General features: G+C 46.4%; 1 protein-coding gene across 3 annotated transcripts in view; it reads right to left on the bottom strand.

Annotated features, from left to right (window-relative positions):
* Positions 1-21,106, bottom strand: part of EYA2 (EYA transcriptional coactivator and phosphatase 2) — a 211,943-nt gene that overhangs the window by 125,995 nt on the left and 64,842 nt on the right. For all 3 annotated transcript variants that reach the window (XM_039864495.1, XM_039864497.1, XM_039864498.1), the window contains 3 exons: positions 19,147-19,265; positions 6,687-6,732; positions 4,772-4,914 (listed from right to left, as the gene is read on the bottom strand). In XM_039864495.1, the coding sequence (XP_039720429.1) occupies positions 4,772-4,914; positions 6,687-6,732; positions 19,147-19,255 (298 nt within the window). In that variant the 5' untranslated portion in view covers positions 19,256-19,265. The remainder of the gene's footprint in view (positions 1-4,771; positions 4,915-6,686; positions 6,733-19,146; positions 19,266-21,106) is intronic.

Below are 21,106 nucleotides of genomic sequence, written 5' to 3'. Positions count from 1 at the left end.
CCAAGACACAGGCTTATTTTAAGGCATCATATTTTTTTATTGCATTGTACTTTTTTTCACATCCTAAGACATTATCAAAAGTGAGGCAGGAAAAGGCAGGCCAAGAGGGCCTCGAATTTTGCACACATGGTTGGCTTCATACTTCCTGCCTGGTTCTGAGGGTAGTGAGTTTACAACCACCTAGTCCCTGCAGTAGCACCATGTATGGCTTAAATATCCATTAGAATTTGGGGTGAAGATATTAAATGAACCATCCTTCCTCTGTAAAAATGATGACACTTGACCCCAAGACACACTCTCTGCTCTTCTCATGGGGGACCTGCTTATCCAAAGGCCATGGTTATAAATCTACCTTTAGTTTCGGCCAAACTCTGACATGTTTCCTTGAAGTACAGGCACCAATTCCATGAGCAACTGGCTGGGGAAAGGACTGTATTGAGGGAGGGGGGCTGACCTATCATCAGTAGCCCATGCACTGTATTTTTATCAAAAATGTAATAAACTTTGTTTATCTTTATCTTATAGTTGTAAAATAGTATTTTGATACTATTTAAATATGCATTGAAAAAATATTTCTAGTTCTGGGAATCATTTTGTAATTATGGTTTCCTTCCTTCTCACTCATTCGCCCCCCAAAATGAAGAGCGTGCTTAGTGGGGTAAAAGGATGGGTTTTGAGGAGAGAGGTCTGCACTCGTGTCCTGGATGGCTTGCTGCATTCCTTGGTTACCTGGATGGTTTCTCCTCCAAGCCCAGCTTGGGAGTCTCCTCCCTTATGAAATATGATACTGATACCTGCTGGCAGGGTTGTCGGGAGACTAAAGGAAGGGGGAAAAATGAACTTATAAGGCTCTGAATGAGGTAATTAGCATCACATCTCTCTTTCATCCCATAGAACAGGCAATACTGCTTTCACAATTTTAAAGGTGAAAACTGAGGTCCAGAAAGCCAGGCTACTGAATCCGGGTCCCACAATTGGCCAATAACTTTGAAGTTAAAGTTTTCCTTTCCTTCTCTCGATGCCTCTCAATAATGTGTGTGAAAGGATCTTATGCCACAGATGGTGCAAGACTTCAGTAACAACGATGACAGCAACGAGCAGCATTTATACGGTACCTTCTTTTGCTCAGTCTGCTAGGAATGGTTAATGGTTAATGGTGTACTTGGTGCACCTGGAGTCAAATTTAAACTCCTTGGGTGGCCCCAAGGCCCTACATGGGCTCTGCTTGCCCCCCCCACCCCCGACCTCTGCCTTCTCCAGGCTCCCTCGCTCATTCTTCTTGAGCTATGTGTTGAAACTCGCTCTTTTGTTTTAGTGGCCAAATGGAACATCACTGCTTATTCAGCCAGGCTCCTGATGGTAGTTGATTAGGTTAATTCTCATGTTCTTACTATTGCAATCCATGATGGAATGGACATATCTCCTCATGCAACATTAGAGTGTTTGTCTAGGCTGGATATGAGAAGCGGAACTGCTGAGTCAAAGAGCATATAGATTTTTTGTTTTAAATAGATACAGACAAAACTGCAAAAATATGCTCACTCACTCATTCATTCATTTATTCATTCCACAAACATGCAAAATAATACTCTACCTCAGAGGTTACAAACTATGGCTCATGGGCTAAATGTGACCTGTTGCTTGTTTTTGTAAATAAAGTTCTGTTGAAACACAGACACATCCATTCATTTATGTATTATCTGTGGCACTTTTGAGCTACACGGCAGAACTGAGTAGTTGTGATTGAGAATGGATGGCCTGCAAAGCCAAAAATATTTACTATCAGACTCTTCACAGTAAAAGTCTGCTGCCCCCTATTCTACATAATGTAATGATAAACAGAGGAAGGATAAACAGCAAATCCAGGGCTGTGGGTATCTCTGTAAAGAAAAGGAAATGACCTCTCTCTATTTTTTATTTTTTAAGTTGCATGGTCAGTCCATGGGTATTCGCAGTGTTACTCTTTATGGTTTTACATGTGTTCTTAAATGTTTCATAGTAAATTGAGAAAAAATACTCGCTACTCCTAACCTCCTAGCTTCTAGTTTACTCGATTGTGTTATTTCCCTGCAACTATTTAAAAAAAGGTAATAATGCTATTTGCCAAGGAGCAATGAGAAAAGTTTCCTATCAAGACTTAACAAGGTTTGTCCAAACAATGAGCAAACTGCTTGCTTGGGCACAGGCATGTGTGAAGGGAAATGGCTTTTCATCTCACCTGTCATCATCCAGTGACAAGGACATTCTGGGTGTGCGTGGCAGTCTGATTGAATATTTCCCTTAGGCCAGGCCCTGTGAGCTAAGCGCTTCATACGGACCAAGGGCTGAAAAATTATGGTCTGTGGGCCAAATCTAGGCCACCGCCTGCTCATGTAGATGAAGTTTTATTAAAATACAAATACACTCACTAGTTTACATATCATCTGGCTGCTTTCATGCTCCAAGAACAGAGTTGAGTAGTTGTGACCAAGACTGAGTAGCCCACGAAGCCAAAAATATTTACTATCTGGCCTTTTACAGAACAAGGTAGCTGAACCAATGCAGACGATCTCATTGAATCCTCAGAACTGTGTGGAGGGCAGACTTAGCATCGGTCATTGTCTGAATGAGGAAACTCAGCCAGGCATGGGCTTAGACGAGCAAGGGGCAGCAGTGGGTGTGAGTTGGATGTGTGCACGCTCTTACCACCTATGCTGTGTTGTTAGAGAACCGACTCTCTAAAAGTAACTGAGACCACGACATGACTTTGAATCAAATTAATTTCCACCCGATGCCATGTTTTGTCTGAGAACAGAGCTAGTGTTCTCTTTTATGCCGAGAAAGAATATGGCTTCATTTTTCTTGGCTGTCAGCCAGGCGGGGTAACTTACGTATGATTGTATCACAAGTCTTCTAGCATGAGAGGGACAGAAAGTTAAAAATGATACCCACACCTGTTGGCTAAGGTCTGTCACAGGTAATCCCCTAGGATTTATGGAATGTGCACTCTGGCAATGGAGCTTGGTCTTGGGCTTGGACCCCAAGGCCAGGCTGCCAGGGTTTAATTCCACCTCTGCTGCTGACCAGCTGGGTGAGCTTGGAAGAGTATTCATTCACCCTCTCTGAGCCTCCACTATTTATCCCTCAAAAGAGGATAATGATGGGCCCTTCCTCGCAGGATTGAGGGGGGATTAAAGGAACTAGTGTACACATAGCACTGAGGACTGCGGGTGGCAGCAGCTCAGCGATGGTGACTACCAGTGAGTGCTTGACCTGAGGCCCCACAGGACTAGTCACTGCTACCTCTAGAATTACTCTTCATTTTCTGTTTGTCCCTGCCCTGTCCCTGGCCTCCACCATCACTTCACTCCAGGTTTTATCAGTCTGCCAACTGCCTTTCCTGTTTCTTCTCTGCTTCCCACCTCCCCACAGTAGCCACAGTGACCTGAAAAACACCCAGCTTGTATCCTACAGCCCTCTGCTTATACACGTGCCAGTCAGAGTTCCCATCTCACTTGGAATAAAATCCCCAATCCCTCCTAGGCCTCTCGGGTGCTGCCCTCCTCACTTACCTCGTTCCCCAATGAGTCCCAGCCACTGGGCTTCTTGGACTTGCCAAGTCCCTTCCAGTCCCTGGGAGTCCCCATGGCAATCCCCACTGCCTAGATGTTCGCCCCCCCCTGGGCCTGCACGTGGTCCTCTCAGTTCCCAGCAGAGCCAGCCCCTCATCTAAAAGGGCTGCCTGGCACTGGCAACTAAATTAAGTCTTTCTTGTTCTTTCTTTCTCACAGCCTTCTCCTCCTTTATATCGTGCCGGCATATCATGACACGATGGGCTCTCCTGGGTCTCCAGCTGGCTAACTGCAGATCTTGGAACTTCTTCGTCTCCATAATTGGGTGAGCTAATTCCTACAATCTCTCTCTCTCTGTCTGTCTCTGTCTCTATCTCTGTCTCCATCCATCCATCCATCCATCCATCCATCCATCCATCCATCCATCCATCATCTATCTATCTCCATCCCATTGGTCCTGTTTCTTTGGAGAGCCCTGACTAATGCAGATAGGGACAAGTGAGCAGTGGACAGCGGACTGAGTCAGGCTCTGATGGTCAAAGGCTGCAGGTCTGTTGTTTTTGCCTCCCCAGCATCTATCTTCCTATCGACACCATCACTGTGTTTTCCTTTGAGAGAACTATCCCTCCCTCATACACACTCCATATGGTCCATGCTCCTCATCTCTCTCACCCCCACCTCCTTGCCTTGCTCTAAGTATTGTCACATGACTCATTTGCACCAATGAGGGTCAATATGGGATTCTGGTGGAACTACTGAGAGAAATGAGTTCTCCTTTCATTGGGAGTGCTGAGCTGAAAGGATGCAAACCTAGAATCAATAGGCACCATCTTTGCTGCCACATGGGAAGAACCTGTGTGGGAGTAAAACCAACTCAGAGGAAAGCATCTGAACAGGGGGCGAGATGTGTTTTTCTTTATATCATCCAGGCACCTAGATCTAGTCCTTCCTGATGTTAGATTTCCTAGAATGTGATTCACTAAATTTCTATTTTCTCTAAGCCGGCTTGGGCTAAGTTTCTTACTCTTACAATAAAAAGACGCCTTGGTATAGTCTGCAGAACTCGAACCATATTTAAAGTGCCTGTCCTTCTCTATCTCTGATACAAAATTCGGCTGGCTGCATTTACCATTCTGCATTTAACTGAGGCAACAGGACAGAAGAAAGACGATGATGTTGGGGACCCCAGGGGGAAAGCAAGGGCTTGGACTGGCACTCACCGTAGGAAGGTATCCCATAGGCTTGTGCCGGAGGTGGGTAAGCTGTGTAGGGGGCAGCCTGCTGGATCCCAGCACTATATTGTGTCTGGCCGTAGGCTGCCATGGCCGTGGGTGGCTGGCTGGGCAGGACACGTGGGCAAGGTCTGCATGGAAAGAGAGCAGATTAAATCCCCAAGCCCAACGCAGCACCCATTCTACCTTATTTTGGTATCAACACCACCATTTTCCTTTAAATATTTACTCTCTCTGGGGCAGAGAACTTTCGTGTTCATCAAAACCATTTCATTTTCCCTTTTCCTGGGCAGCAGGAAGATTACATTTCCTGTCTCCTTTGCAGTCAGATTTGACCACGTGACTGGGTTTTATCCAGTAGAATGTATAAGCCGCTCCCAGGTCTGGCTAATAAAACCATCCCCTATGACCCTTCTGCTCGCTCTCCCCTTTCGGAAGCAACTGTGGAGGGCACAGATTGAGATGGCAGGGCCATAATATGGACACATCCTGGATCCCTGCATCCATGTGTGGAGGAGAGCTGCCCTGGAGAGTTCCACCTGATCTACACCAGACTTTATGTGAGGAAAAAACAAACATTGGTGCGTTAAGCCACTGAGGGCAGGGTTTATTGATTACTGAAACACAGCCTATCCCAGCCCGATCATCTACCTTAATTTAGACACCTTCCCAGTTGACTGCAGCTTTGATAGGGCTGCCAATAGAGATGCCCTGCTCTTAGCCAGGAGGTGAGCACATGATGCAAGATCATCACACGCTCCGTAAGGTGTCTGGAAACACATCCAGTGAGCCGGGACTTAGCAGAGAACCTTATCTGAAAATGTCCCCAATTTACACTTGTCCTTAGAAATAGCAAGTGGAAATCAAAGATGGTCAACTCCAGTTTCCTTTCAAAAAACCCTACTTAGATTAAATGGGGTCTAAAATGAAAACCCAGAGAAAGGACGGGAAACTTTCTAGTCCTGAGGTCATAAACAAGTTAGAAAGATTAAAAAGGCCTCAGCTGCTACTAACAATCCCCAAAACATCTTCCCGAGGGAAAGGACGGCTGAAAAAGTGTGTTCCTTAGAAACAACTTCTCCAGTGTCATCAAGGGAAGAACATGGCCAGATATGGTGGTGCTGATCACTGGGCCAGGCCAAACCCAAGGTTTCTCCTGTTATGGGGTGCAGACTGGCGGCTCCCCCAGGTCAGGCCCCTAAGGGCCCTGGGTAAGCTGCGCTGAGCTCCCGCTGCCCCTGTGCACACCTGCCAGCTGTGCTGGGGTCTGGTTCGCTGGTCTGTCTCCCCCACTAGATCGAAAGCTCTCTGAGGGCAGAGACCGCTGGGTCTCCAGGGCGTGGTGCTGAGGAGTGCTGGGTGAACGTTAAAGCAGGATGAGGGGATGAAAGGAGAGGGGAAGAGGGAGAAGGACAGGGAGGGAGGAGGGTGGAGGGGAAAGGTAGAGAGAGAGGACAAAGAAAAAGGGAAGGAGAGAGAGAAATAAGGAAAAGAGAAAAGGAGGGAGAGGAAAGGAAAAAGCTAAAAAGAGAGGGAGAGATAGAGCAGAAGGGAGGGGAGGGAGGGGTCGAGAAAGAGTCTATGCACAGGAAAGAGGAGAAGGAAAGGAAGAAAAACTGAAAAAAAGAACGAAGAGAAGCAGCACAAAAACAACAGCTGACGCTCTCAAACACTGTTCCAGGCACCCTTCTAGGTGCTTTTTACACGTTTTAGCTCGTTTCATGGGGCAGGCATCATGCTTGTCCCCTTTTTCCGGATGTGGAGACTGAGGCCCAGGGAGATAGAGTTGTTTGCTCAAGGTAGCTCAGCTAGTAAGTGCTGGCCCTGTGATTCCTCTCCAGATACCTGTCACCCAAGAAAGACGAAGGGAGAGGGCATGAGGAAACAAGGCAAGGGTACTCACCTCGCCAAGAACTGGGACACACGAGGAAGGGCCGATGTGGTGATGCCTGGAGGGGGAAAGACAAATTTGAAGGGCGTTAGCTGTCAGAGTGATGCTCCACAAAAGCCGTGACTTCAGGTACCGGCTTAAGCGGGAAGAAGTTTAGAGATCTGCTGCCAGGGACTTTCTCAACCACAAGAGCTTATCTGAGGCACAACATCTTAGCACTCTCCTTGAAAACTCTTTCTGGGTGAGCTTTGTCTCCAGGTACTAGTTGAAGGACTACAGAGAAAGACTCTATGGCATCTCGAAACATCAGAGTGGAATCCATCCCTCCACCCACTGTGTAGATAGAGAAACCGAGGCCAAAGGGACAGAAAGAAATGTGCTTGAGCCAGGTCACATGACTAGATAGCAGCGCAACCGGGACCTGAACTTGGTTTCCGGACTCCCAAACTGGCGCCGTTTCCACTCCTGGGAGGAAAACCACACCCTTCCCCGCCTCGAAGGCAACCCTGAGAACCCCAGCATGGCAGACAATGGCTGGTTTTGATTATCCAACATCCATTTCCCTTCTTCTCATGACATCATTTTGATGCCTCCCCAGTTTCAGTCCATGGGGTTCAGGTGGGGCTGGCCCCAGCACTTGGGGCAAGGGACATCTTGGATCATCTCCTAGGCTCCAGCTAGCATGTGGAGCAGAGAGTGGGAAGTGGCCTGAGGTCCTGGTTCAACTATCCCTGGGCACACAGCATCCAACCATCGAGACGAGATGATAATGCAGGAGGTGACAAAAATGTGACAGAATTATGTGGGGAGAGATGTTTGCGAGAGGATAATTTTACAAATGGACAGTTTACTGCTATGTCATCTTTTGCAGTACAACTCAATGTCCTCATTGTGGAGACCAGAAAATACTAGATAACATGTCTATCGATTGTACCAACCTGCCAATTCACACTCCCTGGTATGTAGGGCAGTGGCTGGGTGTCCTTGTGTCTCCTGAGAAATGTTCCAGGTCCCCAGAGCTCTGAGCCTCTCTCAGCCCCTGAGCTGGAGGCTCAGAAGACCAACTTGTAATTTCAACTCTACCACCCAGTAGAAATGAGCATCTTTGGGCAGGCTGCCTAGAGCCTCTGGGCCTCAGAGTTCCCTCCTGTAAAACTGGGGAAAATACTGATCTCACAAGGATGGGTGAGGAGTAAATGAGATGATGGTGATATCAATGATTTACCCAGTGCTCATTATGTGCCAAGCTCTCTTCTAAATATGTTACCTGGATTAATTACTTTCAGCCACACAATCACCCCATGAAGAGAGTTCTAGTCAGGTCCTTATGCTACAGATGAAGAACTGGAAACACAGGGAGTTTAAGTAACTCACTCAAGGCCATGCAGATCATAAGGGGTGGATCTGTGATTGGACCCCAGGTGCTCTGGCCCCAGGGTTTGTCTTTGCAACCAGGACACTGCAGCCCATGATGATAATCATCATCGGAGCAACTCGCATCCACACAGAAGTGCACTATGTGCCAGGCCCTGAGTTCATTGCTTATATGCATGATCTCATCCAGTCCTCACAACAACGGCACAAGGCAGGCAACGGTATTCTCCCTGCTGGGCAGATGAAGACACTGGGGAAGGCTAAGTGCCTTGTTCAAGCTGCACAGCCTGTGGGCACAGGAGGACCTGGCAGCTGAACCCAAGGGTTATTTGAGGGCCAAAACCATTCTCTTAATCACCTCTCTGGCTGAGTTAATTTTATTTGAGTCCCAAACCACTGGGATGAGGGTGGGAGTCCTAAAGTCCACTTAGAGAACTACAGCGAGGATTCAAAAGTAAAATAGAATAGACAACAACAGGTATTGCCTATGTAAGAAGGAACTGAGCAAACCTTTTGTTCCAGTTATAGAAGTCAGAATGTGTTGTGTGTGTGTTGTAGTGTGTGTGTGTGTGTGTGTGCTGAATGGTACTGTAAAAACATTTACTGTGTTGAATTAAAAGGAAGTTGGAATGGCCATGGTCTAATGCCAAAGGCAGCCCCTAGTGCATAGTAGGTGCTCACACAACTAATTTCCCTACTGGGGGTCTGCTGCCCCAGGCAGGGCCTCATGCAGCCGTCTTCATCCTCCCCCAGGACTAGAGAATGAACTGTCTCATTCTGAAGCAGCCACGGTCTCATTATTGGTAAAAGCCAGTGACTTGAGTGCGTTTGGTACATAAGTTACTGAATTAAACATTTTGAATATGTTTTCTTTAATAAATGTGTAAATATTCATAAAATTCTAAATCTACGGAAACATTCCTATGGGCTGAGATTAACTTGGCATTCTATAAATTCGAAGAGAGAGTCTTCCCCACAACCGCCCCACCAGGATTTGCATGCTCGCCCCTCTCCACCTCTGTCCCTCTGAATTGCTGAGCTCTGCCTTCCGCACATGGGCAGGTCTCAGTCTCCTGCTGTGCAAACCTGTACTCTTTTCCCTTCCCGCCCCCACCAACCTGGCCGCAAGACTGTGCAAATGAGAATTAGGCATTCAGAAAGTGCAAACAGATTTTCCGTTTGCAGATTGTGTGATTTTGGAAAAGCTCAGGCTTTCATCTTATTATATATTTTTTTGGTTGTCCTTGTTCTAAAAAGTTGGTATTGCATTTAACTTTTTCATGATGGGACAGTTGGGAATTGAGAATCCAAAAAACGAGTGGATTATATGTGGAATGATCTTCTTCCCTCTCTTCTTCCTGTTTACCCAGATAAGGGCGGTGTACACCTCATTGAGAATCCTGCTGGCATGTGACAATGGAGGGCTCTCAAGCTCCTTCCTTTCTTTGGGGCCTGAGGTGGGACTGTGTCATGGATGAACATGGATGCGGAGCCAAGATCCCAGGAGCGAAGAGCCTCTTCGTCTGGTGCTCTTGTTGTGGTCCACGGCTGTCAGTTCTCAGAGGTTACGAGGACCAGGGGCCACCTACACTTACAGTCCATCTACATACCAAGAAGTGGGCTTGTGGGCAATGCTGGCCTCGATGTGAAAGGTGGAGGAGTGGGCATCACTGTTTGACAACCTCAGTGTTGCCCAGGATGTCTTTCGATGATGCCCCAGCTGCCCGCTTCACCACTTTTGGATGCCGCTGTATTTGAGAGCTTTCTCCAGAAGGCAGTTGGAGCCAGACACATTCAGAGAGACACGTGAGCCTCGCCAGCAAACTTCCCATGCAGCTCGGGAATGGTCTTGCCCAGAGCCTTGGCAATGCCACTAAATGCAGGCATGATGCTCTGGATAGCCAAATGGCCATTGTACCACAGCTCGCCAACAGGGGTAAAGAGAATATGAACAGTGGCCACAAGTCCCTCCATGATGCCAAAGTGTTACAGACCCCGGCAGTGGGTGTGGGGTGTCAAATATGATGTCAATCTAGGGGGAGCAGTCATACTGCTCATGGTCACCCCATAACAAACACGGGCCATCAGTACAACAGGCAGATAACCTTTTGACTTCACTCTTCAGGTAGCTCCAAGCCTCTTCGGGGTGGTGAAGATACCATATTCAGCAGCAGCAGCAGCAGCAGCAGCTCCTTTGATATTTGTGGGATCTGGTGCCTGGTAGATGGAAACGGACTTCCCACCGATCACAGATTCCTGTTCTTAACCTCGTTCTTAACCTGAACTTGCCAAGGCGAACGAGGCTAAGGTCAATGAAGGAGTCATTAATAGTGACTCACATCCATATTGCCAGTGACCTGACTCAACATAGACAAATCCATTTACTCCAAGGCTCACCGTGTGTCTCCGGGGATGAGGCTGGCACATAAAATGGGGCAGGTAGTTCTCAAGTGGAGAGGGGCAAAGAGCCTCCTCTGCTTACTTCTCGATTTAAAACTCTATGCCTCCTCTTCCTCCCCAGCCTCCCATGGGTGAAGGGAGAAGGATTAGTTAAATGGATGGCCAGAGCCTCTGGGGTGAACTCACCTGGGTTACACTAGGTGAGCAAAAGTAGTCAGGGTCCCTGCCCTCGTGGACCCTCCCATTTAGGGAAGATGGATGGCAAACACATAATGACGTAGATAAGTACTTAGTTATAATTATAACGAGGTGCAAGGAAGAAAGAGAACGGTGTCGAGCAGCGCACCTGGAACCTTAACGTGCACAGGACCGGCCTGGGGACCTCATTAAGAGGCAGACTTCAAGTCTGCAGGTCGAGGAAGCTGCTAGGTGCTGCTGACGTGGCAGGACCGGAAACCACGCTTTGAGTAACAAGAGTTTAGACCAGAGGCTAGTAATGAACTGCAAATTACTAAAAAGTATCACAATTCTGGGTTCATAAAAATAAATCTCTATTCCTGAAGTCACAAACTCAAATGCATATCAGGTCCAAGAAGGTAATACAAATGGGCAAAGTAAAGACCAAATTTTAGTAAGAGGAAACTAACGCTGGGGTCCGTATGTGTAAGTGCACACTCATGTGTGAGTGTGTGTGTTTGTGATTCTGTGAAGCAACTTGCCCAGGGACACACCCACTTTGTTGATTCATTCATGCATTCAACAAACGTTTATTATGCACCTGCTGTGTGGGCTAGATCTGTAACCCAAATCTCATAGTTTTTTACTTAATATTCCTTCCAAAGAAAGCATGTGGGCAGAAGGGTCAGACCCAAATTCAAATCCTGACTCTGCTGCACTAGGATTGTGTGACCTCATGCCCACCGCTTCCTCACTCTTAGCCTCATTTTCCACATCTGCAAAATGGGGCAGTATCTCATACCTGCAGGGCTGCCACAAGGGTCACAGAGGCAGCTACCTGCCAAATGGTAACTGCTTAACACACAGGAGCTATTATCAGCTTTCCATTCTCCTGGGGCCCTTGCTTAAGCCACTTAAATCCAGGAGTCCAATTTTAGTGTTCACACTTTTTTTTTTTACTTCTCACTGGGAGGATTAAGAAGCTCATAATTCTGAAAGCAGCAACTGCTATTATGTTGTCTAACTGGACCCCAGGGGCCGCTTCTAACTGATCCTCATGAGATGAGACAATTTCTAGTGAGATATCTGGAGGGAGGTTTTTGCTGTGGAAGGTGCATGTCTATAAACTGAATCAGCTCATCTCTCGCATGTGGGTGGTGTAAATTGCTCCCAGACCAGGGACAGCGACAGCAGGGAGGAGCACTGTATTAGGAATCCGGAAGTGGGCACTCTGATTGACTCTCACTGAGTGACTGTGTGACAGCAAACAAGTCATTTGTCTATCATGGGCACGTTCCTGAGGACTGAAAAAAATGAGGTCAGTATATCCCTGAGTGTGAGGATTTGAGGGGGTATGTAAATACATACACTTTTATTTAAATTATCACAAATCTAGTTTAATGCATATTAGAATCATAATGAGACTATCAAAGTAATCTTTTATTTCTGGAACTGATTTTGTCATCCTTCTAAAATGAATTTACTGAAAGAGAGTTGTTTTAAAGGAAAATGAGTAAGCAAGTGACAGTATAGGTGGTATGAACAGACGGCAGAAAGTAGCTCTAGAATGTGTGACATTTGTGAGACATTGCCACAGGGGGAAAGTCCTTTATCTGTGGAGGGCATTGGATAGTAATACTCAGTGCCTTTTTCATAAAGATGGGATTGGTGATTTCCTAAACACTATACCGATTCTGTCCCATGCAGGCAGAAGTTGTTTTAGGTGCCAAGTCCCCCCAAGGAAGCCCTTGAGAAAGGCTTAGAGGTGGGAAAGGTAAAGGTGATCCATGGTTCCTTAGGTGAGAACCCTGGCAAGGCTCCTGGCAGCTCAGCCTAACAGCCCCAGGCTGGAATTGGTGAGAATGAAACTCAAAATTAGACCTTGTCAGGCCCAGGGCAGAGCTGGTGCAAGAAATCTGAGAGAACTTGACAGCCCAGCTTGTTCCACGGGGCCATGGTTTCGCCTTTCTGAAGAAACACTTAATGAGATTATAGCCTTGGCTTTTGCATAATGTATCTGCACTAAAAAAAAAAAAAATTTCTCTATTCAGCTTTGCTTTCTTAGTTCTGTAACTCCCCCACCCGCTTCCAGAAGATAGGGTATAATTCAAACCCAATTTTCTCTTAAATAGTGATGAACAATAACTAATATTTCTCTAGTGGTTCCTACAAGTCAGGCACTATGCTAAAAGACTGCGTAGGTCTTATCTCTTTTATTCCCTGTAACAACCCAATGAACAAGTTATTTTCTGTACTTTACAGATCTGGAATATGGGGCAGGAAGAAGTAAAGGAAACTTTACAAAGGATTCAAAGCCAATACCAACCTGAAGTTATTTGTGATTCCTCAAGATCTGTATTCATCTACCCACCCATCTATCAACCTATCCATTCCCCTGCCCATCCATCCAACTCCCATCCATCCATCCATCCACCCACCCACCCATCCATCTTCCACTCATTCTCCCATCCACCCTCCTCCTATCCATCCATTAGTCCATCCCACCCATTCTCCCATCCATAAATAATTTTTAAGAATCTACCACGAACTAGGCACTGAGCTGTGTGCTAATTAGGAACAAAAATTTAAATAGACATATAGGAATAAAAAAATCGTCTTTGTCCTGGAAGAATTCAGTGTCTACAGTAACGGTTCTCAATCTTGGATGCCCAATACACTCATCTGGAGAGTTTTTAAAAAAATCCCCATTGCCTGGGTCACACTTCTGACCAATTAGACTCTCTGGGGTGACACATTAGCATTAAAATAATTTTTTTTAACTTCCCAGAAGATTCCAATGTGTAACCAGCTCAGAAATCTGGTTATAGGAGTGTGGTCCCTAGACCAGCAGCATCAGCATACCTGGGACTTTTAGAAATGTAAATTATTGGGGCCCCAGGCCAAACCTTTATAGCATCAAAAGTGCTAGTGGTAGAGCTCTGTCCTCTGTGTACCAGTGAAACTTCCAAGGTAGATTTGATGCACAAGAGAATTTGAGACCCACCGAGCTAGCACCTTGCTACTCAGAGTGGCTGGTGGGCCAGAACTCTCAGCATCACCTGGGAGCTTCTTAGAAATGCAGATTCTCAGCCTGGATCAGAACCTACAATTTAACAAGGTCCCCAGGTTATTCTATGCATATTAAAAAGGGAGATACACACAGCTAACTTCTGCTGAGTTTTCTAAGCATCGAGTACTCTGCAAAGCCTTTAACATAACCACGCTCAAGCCTTTCTAACCACCGGCTCACATGCAGGTCATTCTATCACGTTCCTGTTTTGTTTTTCACAGAAATTACCCCCACCTGAAATCCCTATTTGTTTAAAAATTCAATACCTTGCCCTTTCACTAGAACATAAACTCTGTAAGAGGGAACTTGTCCATCTTGGTCACTGTTATATTCCCAGATCCTACACCAGGGCCTGGCCCACAGCAGGCATTTGAGGACAATTTACTGAACAAACGCATACAGTGAACATATCATCATTATCCAGACAGGAGACCGAGGCTCAGAGATGAGTAGGAATTTGCCCAGGTTCACACGATGAGCTGAGGACAGGGCTGGGATAGACACATCCCCTGGCTGAGCCCATCCGCCTCTTACATGACAGGCACATCAAACAATTTGTTGACCACGCGACTGGAGAAACGAAGGAATGAAAAGAGAAACTAGCAAGTCTCTCTGCAGAGAGGCTTGGGAGGCTTCATAAGAAGGCAGAGGCGACGCTGGGTAAAGCAGAGTCTGTAAGGCAAAAAGGAAGGGGAAGGGGACCGTACGAGGCTGCAGCCCACCTCTCAGCATCTTTCCTGAAATGGTGCACTTGTTCAGATAGCAGCTCGCATGACAATGCCCCCGGCAGCACTGCTTGTAAGAGCAAAAAACTTAGGAATAACCCCAGTGTTCATCTGCAGGGGAGTGCCTAAATGAACTGGGGCAGGTCACTCTTGGTATACTATGAAGTTTTTTTTTTTTTCTTTTTAAGAGGTAGATGATTACTTAATGTATCTCGAGTGGACAAAGAAAATTCTAGAAAAAATATATAGTATGATAACTTTGTGTTTCTCATTTTTTCCGGCAAAACAATATTTCTACAGTAAATATAGTTATAGAAACATATAGAAATTATATAAATATACATTTATAGACATGCAATCACATAGAGAAAGGCCTTAAATCACACGCACCAAATATGATAACAGTGGTTACCTCTGGGGACGGGAGGAAAAGACTTAAGACTGGGTGTGGCAAGAGGAAGTTTGGCCCAACAGTTCAAGCTTTTACAAGGATCGTGTATCTGTGTATTACCGCTGACTGGGAATTGAGGACAGGAAGGGCTGCCGGGCAGAGGGTGCAGCTGGGAGGCGTGAGAGCACACGGGCTTCCCCCGGGCCGCGCTCGTCCAAACAGTCGGTCCTACAGTCTCACGGTCTCGCGGAGCGCTTTGTCTTTCTGCATCCATTCATTCGACAAGCACTTTTAAGCACCTGCTATGTATCATACTTCATTCTCAGCAGAGGGGATACAGAGGCAACTAAAGGGGGCAAGGTCTGCCCTCCGAGAACTCACATTCTCGGGGAGAGAGACTGGGAATGAGAAACAAACAACTTCTGATGGAAAGTAGGAATATGAAGAAAACAAAACAGGACATGGAACAGCGTGGCTGAGTGTTCTGGGGGCTGTCCCCTCAAAAGTGGCCCGGAGTCTGACCCGTTCTCACGACTCCACTGCTACCACTCCATCCAAGCCACCGTCACCGTTCACTGGGTTATTGTGATGCCTTCCTCTCTGGTCTCTGGGCTCCTATTCTGTCCCCACTCCTTGCCCGTTCTCACATGCAGCCTGAGAATCCTGTCAATATATAAATCAGATCAGCCCTCATCTGCTCCAAATCCTCTTGTGGCTCCCACCTCACTCAGGGTAGAAGCCAAAGTCCTAATGGCTCGCAAAGCCCCGCATGCTCTGTGCCTGGTCATCTCTCCGACCTCATCTCCCCCATCGCTCCCCTGTTCATTGGTCTTCAGCCACGCAGGCCTCCTTCTTGCTCCCCAAGTGCTCTGGGAACACTCTGCCTCAGGGCCTTTGTGCTTGCTGCTTCCTCTGCTCATCAGGCTCTTCTTCCATGTCACCATGGAGTGCCCTCCTCATTTCCCTCAGCCTTTACTCAAGTGTTGCCCTCCCAGCGACATCTCTCCTGGCCACCCTAATGAAAACCGCAACCCACATCCCTGCATTTCGTACCCTTCCCTGATTTTTTTTCGTAGCATCACCATTCAACATGCAATACATTTTGCCGATTTATTATTATTGTCAGCCCCCTGCTCTGTACCCTAGGAGAACAGGGGTTCTGTGTTGTCTTCCTAGTGCTTAGAACCATGCTGGACATCTGGCTGAAAAACGTCTGTTGAATGAGGGAGAAAATGAACAGTTACTTTCGATGAGAAAGGTCTCTCTGATGAGAACTGCAGGATGAGGGGATGGTCCCGCAGGATGAGGGGATGGTCCCGCAGGGACGGGGGAGACTGGTCCAGGCAGAGGGCGCAGCAAGTGTAAAGGCTCTGAGGGCAGAATCGTGCTCGTGAGTTACAGCAAAGGAAACAGGCCCGGGGCTAGGCCCAGTGAACAGAGGGAATGGAAGATGACATGCGTGAGAAGCTGCCGGGGACAGATAAGTAGAGCCTGAGGGCCAGGGGGAAGGAATGTAGATCTTATTCTGTACTTTCTTAAACATTAAATCCGCTCCAAGTTTAACTCATTTCATTCGCACATCAACTCTTTGAGGCTGGTGGAAAACTCATTCTCATTTAACAGATGAGGCAAATGAACGCCAAAGAGGTTAGGCCACCAGCCCAGGGTCCCACCACTGGTAAGAGGCAGAGCCGGAACGCTCGTGTTGCTGGGGGGCTTCGTAGGTCCCTGTGCCTGCACAGGCCCCCTGAGTGTAGGCTCTGTGGCTTGTGCCTCCCTGAGGTCCTCCTCTATGACAGAAGAAAGGGCCCAAAGGAAGGAGACCAGGGGGCCAGGCAGGAAGAGCAGCTGGTCTAGCACTTGAGGCCACAGCTAGGGTGGAATGTCCCCCACAGATTCCCAGTGCTCACTCCCATGTCAAGAGAAGAAAAGTGTGTGTGTGTAACCTGACTCCTCCGGCCCTGCCTACTTGGAACTTGAGAGCCACCTCTCTCTGCCCCATCACTGCCACTCCAAAGCCTTTGCCTTGGCAGGCAGCTCCCTCCAGGGCGGTGGAGAGGGCACCGACAGCTCCAAGGCACAATGAGGAGAGAGATGGTGTGTTTGCGGGTGCCACTACTGTTGGGGGGTGGACATCTGGGGTCTGGAGACTCAAGAGCTTGGCAGAAAGCGATCACTGAGTTTAGAAGTGGGGACTCTGGAGCCAGAGTGCCTGAGTTTTATTCCTGGCCCTGTCACTGGTTGTGCGACTTTAATCTGGTTACTTAACTCCCCCATCCCTCAACTTCCACACCTATAAAATGGGCTCATAGCTTAATAGGGGTATAATAATTACATGAAAAACAGTACAATGCACTGATCGGGAGAACAGACTTTGGAGTCAGACTATCCAGGTTCAAATTTTAGCTGTCACTTTACTGTGCCATCTCAATCAAGCTACTTAACCTCTCTGTGCCTCAGTGTCCTCCTCTGTAAAATGAAGTTAATAACAGTATCCCTTCTTAGAGTTGTGGGGATCGAATGAGTTAATACATTAATGCCTGGCACATTGCAAATGTCAAGTGTGGTGGTGATGGAAGCAGAGGAGAATTAATCCAGATTTGCATTGTCCTGAACAGCACCTGGCACAAAGTATGTGCTCATAAAAATTCAAGACAAAAGGCCGGGACTCATCTAAGGGACAGCTGCCCCCTAGCTCCCACTAGTGGCAGCCAGGCAGAAATGCGGGCCCAGTGTTTCTAAAGCACTCAGCATTTCAAGAGAAACTGGAAATCCAGATTTTTATCTGAGCTGTCCCCATTCTCACAAGTTCACCTTTATTTAAAAACATGGTGTAAACCAAACAAAGGCATACCTGAGGGTCAGACTTGGCTGTGAGCTGCCTGTTTGCAACTGTGGTTTTGAATTCACTGTGGTTATCTGATTCAGAGGAGAATGACAGTGGAATAATAAGTTTAACTATTGTACTATGCCCTCAAGGGTGCCAGGCACTTTACATAACTTCACCTTATTTAGACTTTGCAATAAGCACCCTGTGAAGTGGGTCATGATTACGCCCCATTTGACAGGTGAGAAAGTTGAGGCCTAGAGTTCACTGATTTGCCCAAGATCATCGGGATGGCTGACAGTGGAGCTGGGAATCAGACTTGAATCTTCCTCGCTCGGTGGTCTTTGCCTCTTCTTACCTCTCCTGGTCTGAAATGAAGGTGGTCTTAAAGTGACTCGTGCCTCTATCAGAAAGAAAAGGTGACTGGCTTTGAGCAAGACTCAAGAAATTTTTTCCAATTCTCAGAAAGCCAAGGGTGGTTTACACGGATGCTTCAAAGAGCCAGGAAGAATGAGGGTGTGTTCTCTACCACGCGGTTTGGGCATGAGAGCCCAGCCTCTCTTGGTGGCACTTGAAGCAGGCTTGTTCCAGCTTCGTTACCAGCATGTAAAGAAAATGTCTAAAGAAAATGATGTCTTGGTGACATCAATAATTACTTCCAGAAGCCCGGAGTTACTTAAAAGCAAATTACTTGTAATGTTATATTTGACTAGACACACATCTCTTTGGTTTTCCGTGACAGTCGTATAGCATTTGTGCCCCATGAGCTGGTATCAAACACAGACCATGAAGGAGAGACAGCGGGTCAGACCAGAACACCAGCAGCAAATCCCGAAGCTGGTCTAATAAAGGGTTAAAGCCCAATGGTTAAACATAATAGCTTAATGCCTTTTGTTAACTCCAGCTCTGCCAGGAAGGCTGACAGATCCCAAACAAGCAGACAATAGCTGGAATTGTTCTAGTGAAAACTAGTCTGGCTGCATCATTTGCCAATAATTTTTAAAACAGCTTAACTCTCCTCTGCTTCCTTGACTTCAACCTGACCTGAAAGCAAAAGGCAGACGAGTTCTTGTCTCAGCGTCAAATCCCTGTAAACAAGGCGCCTGCTTGGATGCCGAGATGGCAGGAGAGCGCTGAGGTACGGAACTCACAGCTCACGACCATGACCCTGCGGGACGTACCCTGGGCCCTGCCTGGAACACACCCGAAACTGACTGTCATCTGTGGAGGTGTCAGCAGTTCTTGCTTGGAACTGGAAACCGAGACAGGAAGTTCAGAACACAAACGAACGAACACACTTTCACCTTGAATGACTAGACAAAATCGTCAGCTGCGTATGCCAAAGTTTTGGTCCAGAGGCAACAATTTAAATGGCGGGAGGAGAAATTGTCATAACGACAGTACTTTCGAAAGGATGCTTGTCTAAGGCTGTTGTCAGTCCCTTACTATATCCGCAGGGTGAGGGGAGACCACCACCAGTCCAGCAAAACTCGCGCCAGGAGGCCTACCTTCTATGTCACTCAGAGTCCAGACATCGGCGTCAGCACGGTTAAGCTTCAGTTTACCCGGACAAGCGCTGTTTACTGTAAGGCTGGGTGAGATCACTAGTTCTAGCATTTCCTTGTACCTGGAAGAAAACAAAGGGAAATGTAATTTATTCATTAATTATGCATGCTTACTAATGATTCCTATTTCTTTTCCTAAGAGTATAAATATTAAAGCTGATTACCTAAACCCAGTCATCTTATAAATTTTACATAATAAAAATTCACTAAACTTTTCATCAAAGGGAAATGAGGAATTAAAATGAAGTACTTGGTCCCCTCTGGAGAATACGCCCACTTGATTAAAACTTTCCCCTCCTTCCTACTGTATTTTGCCATTAGAAAAATTATATTTTGGTCTCTTAAATGTCATCTGAAGGAGCGGGGTGAGCCAGGGAGACTTCCCAGTAGAGGGAGGGAGTAACAGGTAGAGAGGGAGAGCTGGTATTTGGGCATGGGAAGGAGTTGGAGCTGACTGCAGTTGAGAGTGAAAAACAGACATGGTGTTACAGGGCATTACTTATCCAGATGGGGAAAGGCTCGAAAGGCATCACTGATACTTAAGCCCCTCTGCGCAGCAAAACCGCAGCCCATGACTGCGGCTCCTCCCCAGAAAGAAAACACTGGCTTCCGAATTACGATTTTGATAAAATGTTGTGGAGGGGGGAGGGAAAAACAAGGACAAGTCTCTTGGGTCATTTTCATTTTTTACTCAAAACTTTTTCAACTCTTGCATTATGTCAGTACGTACTTGTTATAAATTCTTACCCACTGTGGTTAGGAAATGCACATAATACCATACGTGGCAGTTCGTAAAGCACTAAACTAAAACCAGCAACGTGTGACACTGATTCGAGCTATCCTCAGAGAAAGGCTAAGTTTATTGACTGCCACACCAATATCCAAGGTCGGGATCCGTTATTATTGTGCTAATAAAGCGCAGTATACCAATTGATGGCAAAGTGGTTACAAATGCAGATTCCACCGTGAAAAGGTTGTGGATTCAACTTCCAGTGTCACCACGCACTACCTTGGGGAAGTTACCAGCCTGCTCTAAGTCAAAAGTGTTCTCATTTGGACGATGGGGATTATCAAGTACCTCCCTGACAAGGTCATGGTGAAGATGAAAAGAGATAATGCATGAAAAGACAGTACGTAGTAGGCAGCAACTTTATGCGCATTCACTACCATAGGAATGAATAAATATAGGCAGTATGCTCTTGTAATGGAATATAATACAGCAGTGAAAAAGATGGAATTGGAACTCCACATAGCACAGTGAACAGACTGCCAAACAAAGTACTGAGCAAAGAGGCAGAAAATCACCCAAGGTGTCATACCATTTCTATGAAGTGCAAAGTACACAAATCGATATTTATATTGTTCAGGATAGAGATGCATGCAATAAAAAGATATAGCATGTATAGGAAGGATAAACGCCAATTGCAGGAGAATGGCTAGTTACGGGAACAGTAAGGATACACGACTGGGGAAGGGCTACCCTGGGGGCTTCGACTGTGTTTGTAACATTTTAGTTCAGGGTCTGACAGAAACTATGACCCGTCCAAATCCAGCCTGTCACCTGTTTTTGTGCGAGCTGTGAGCTAAGAATGGCTTTCACATTTTTAAATGGTTGAAAAAAAATCAAAATAAGGATAATGTTTCATGACATGTGAAAACTATGTAAAATTCAAATTTCAGTGTCCTTAAGTAAAGTTTTCTTTGAACGCAGGCCTGCTCATTGGTTTACTGTATTGTCCATGGCTACTTTCACTCTGCAACTTCTGAGTAATTGTGACAGAGGCCCACAAAGCTGAAAATATTTACTATCTGGCAGAAAAAGTTTGCCAATCCAGTTTTAGTTTGTAAGCAGGATGGTAGGCACATTACTGTTATATGGTTACTATGTATCCTGTGTTCCTGA

This window comes from Pteropus medius, unplaced genomic scaffold (genome assembly GCF_902729225.1).
Source record: "Pteropus medius unplaced genomic scaffold, Ma_sr-lr_union100, whole genome shotgun sequence".
Taxonomy (NCBI): domain Eukaryota; kingdom Metazoa; phylum Chordata; class Mammalia; order Chiroptera; family Pteropodidae; genus Pteropus; species Pteropus medius.
The sequence above is the reverse complement of the archived record's forward strand: the minus strand, read 5'-3'. Positions and strand labels throughout refer to the sequence as shown.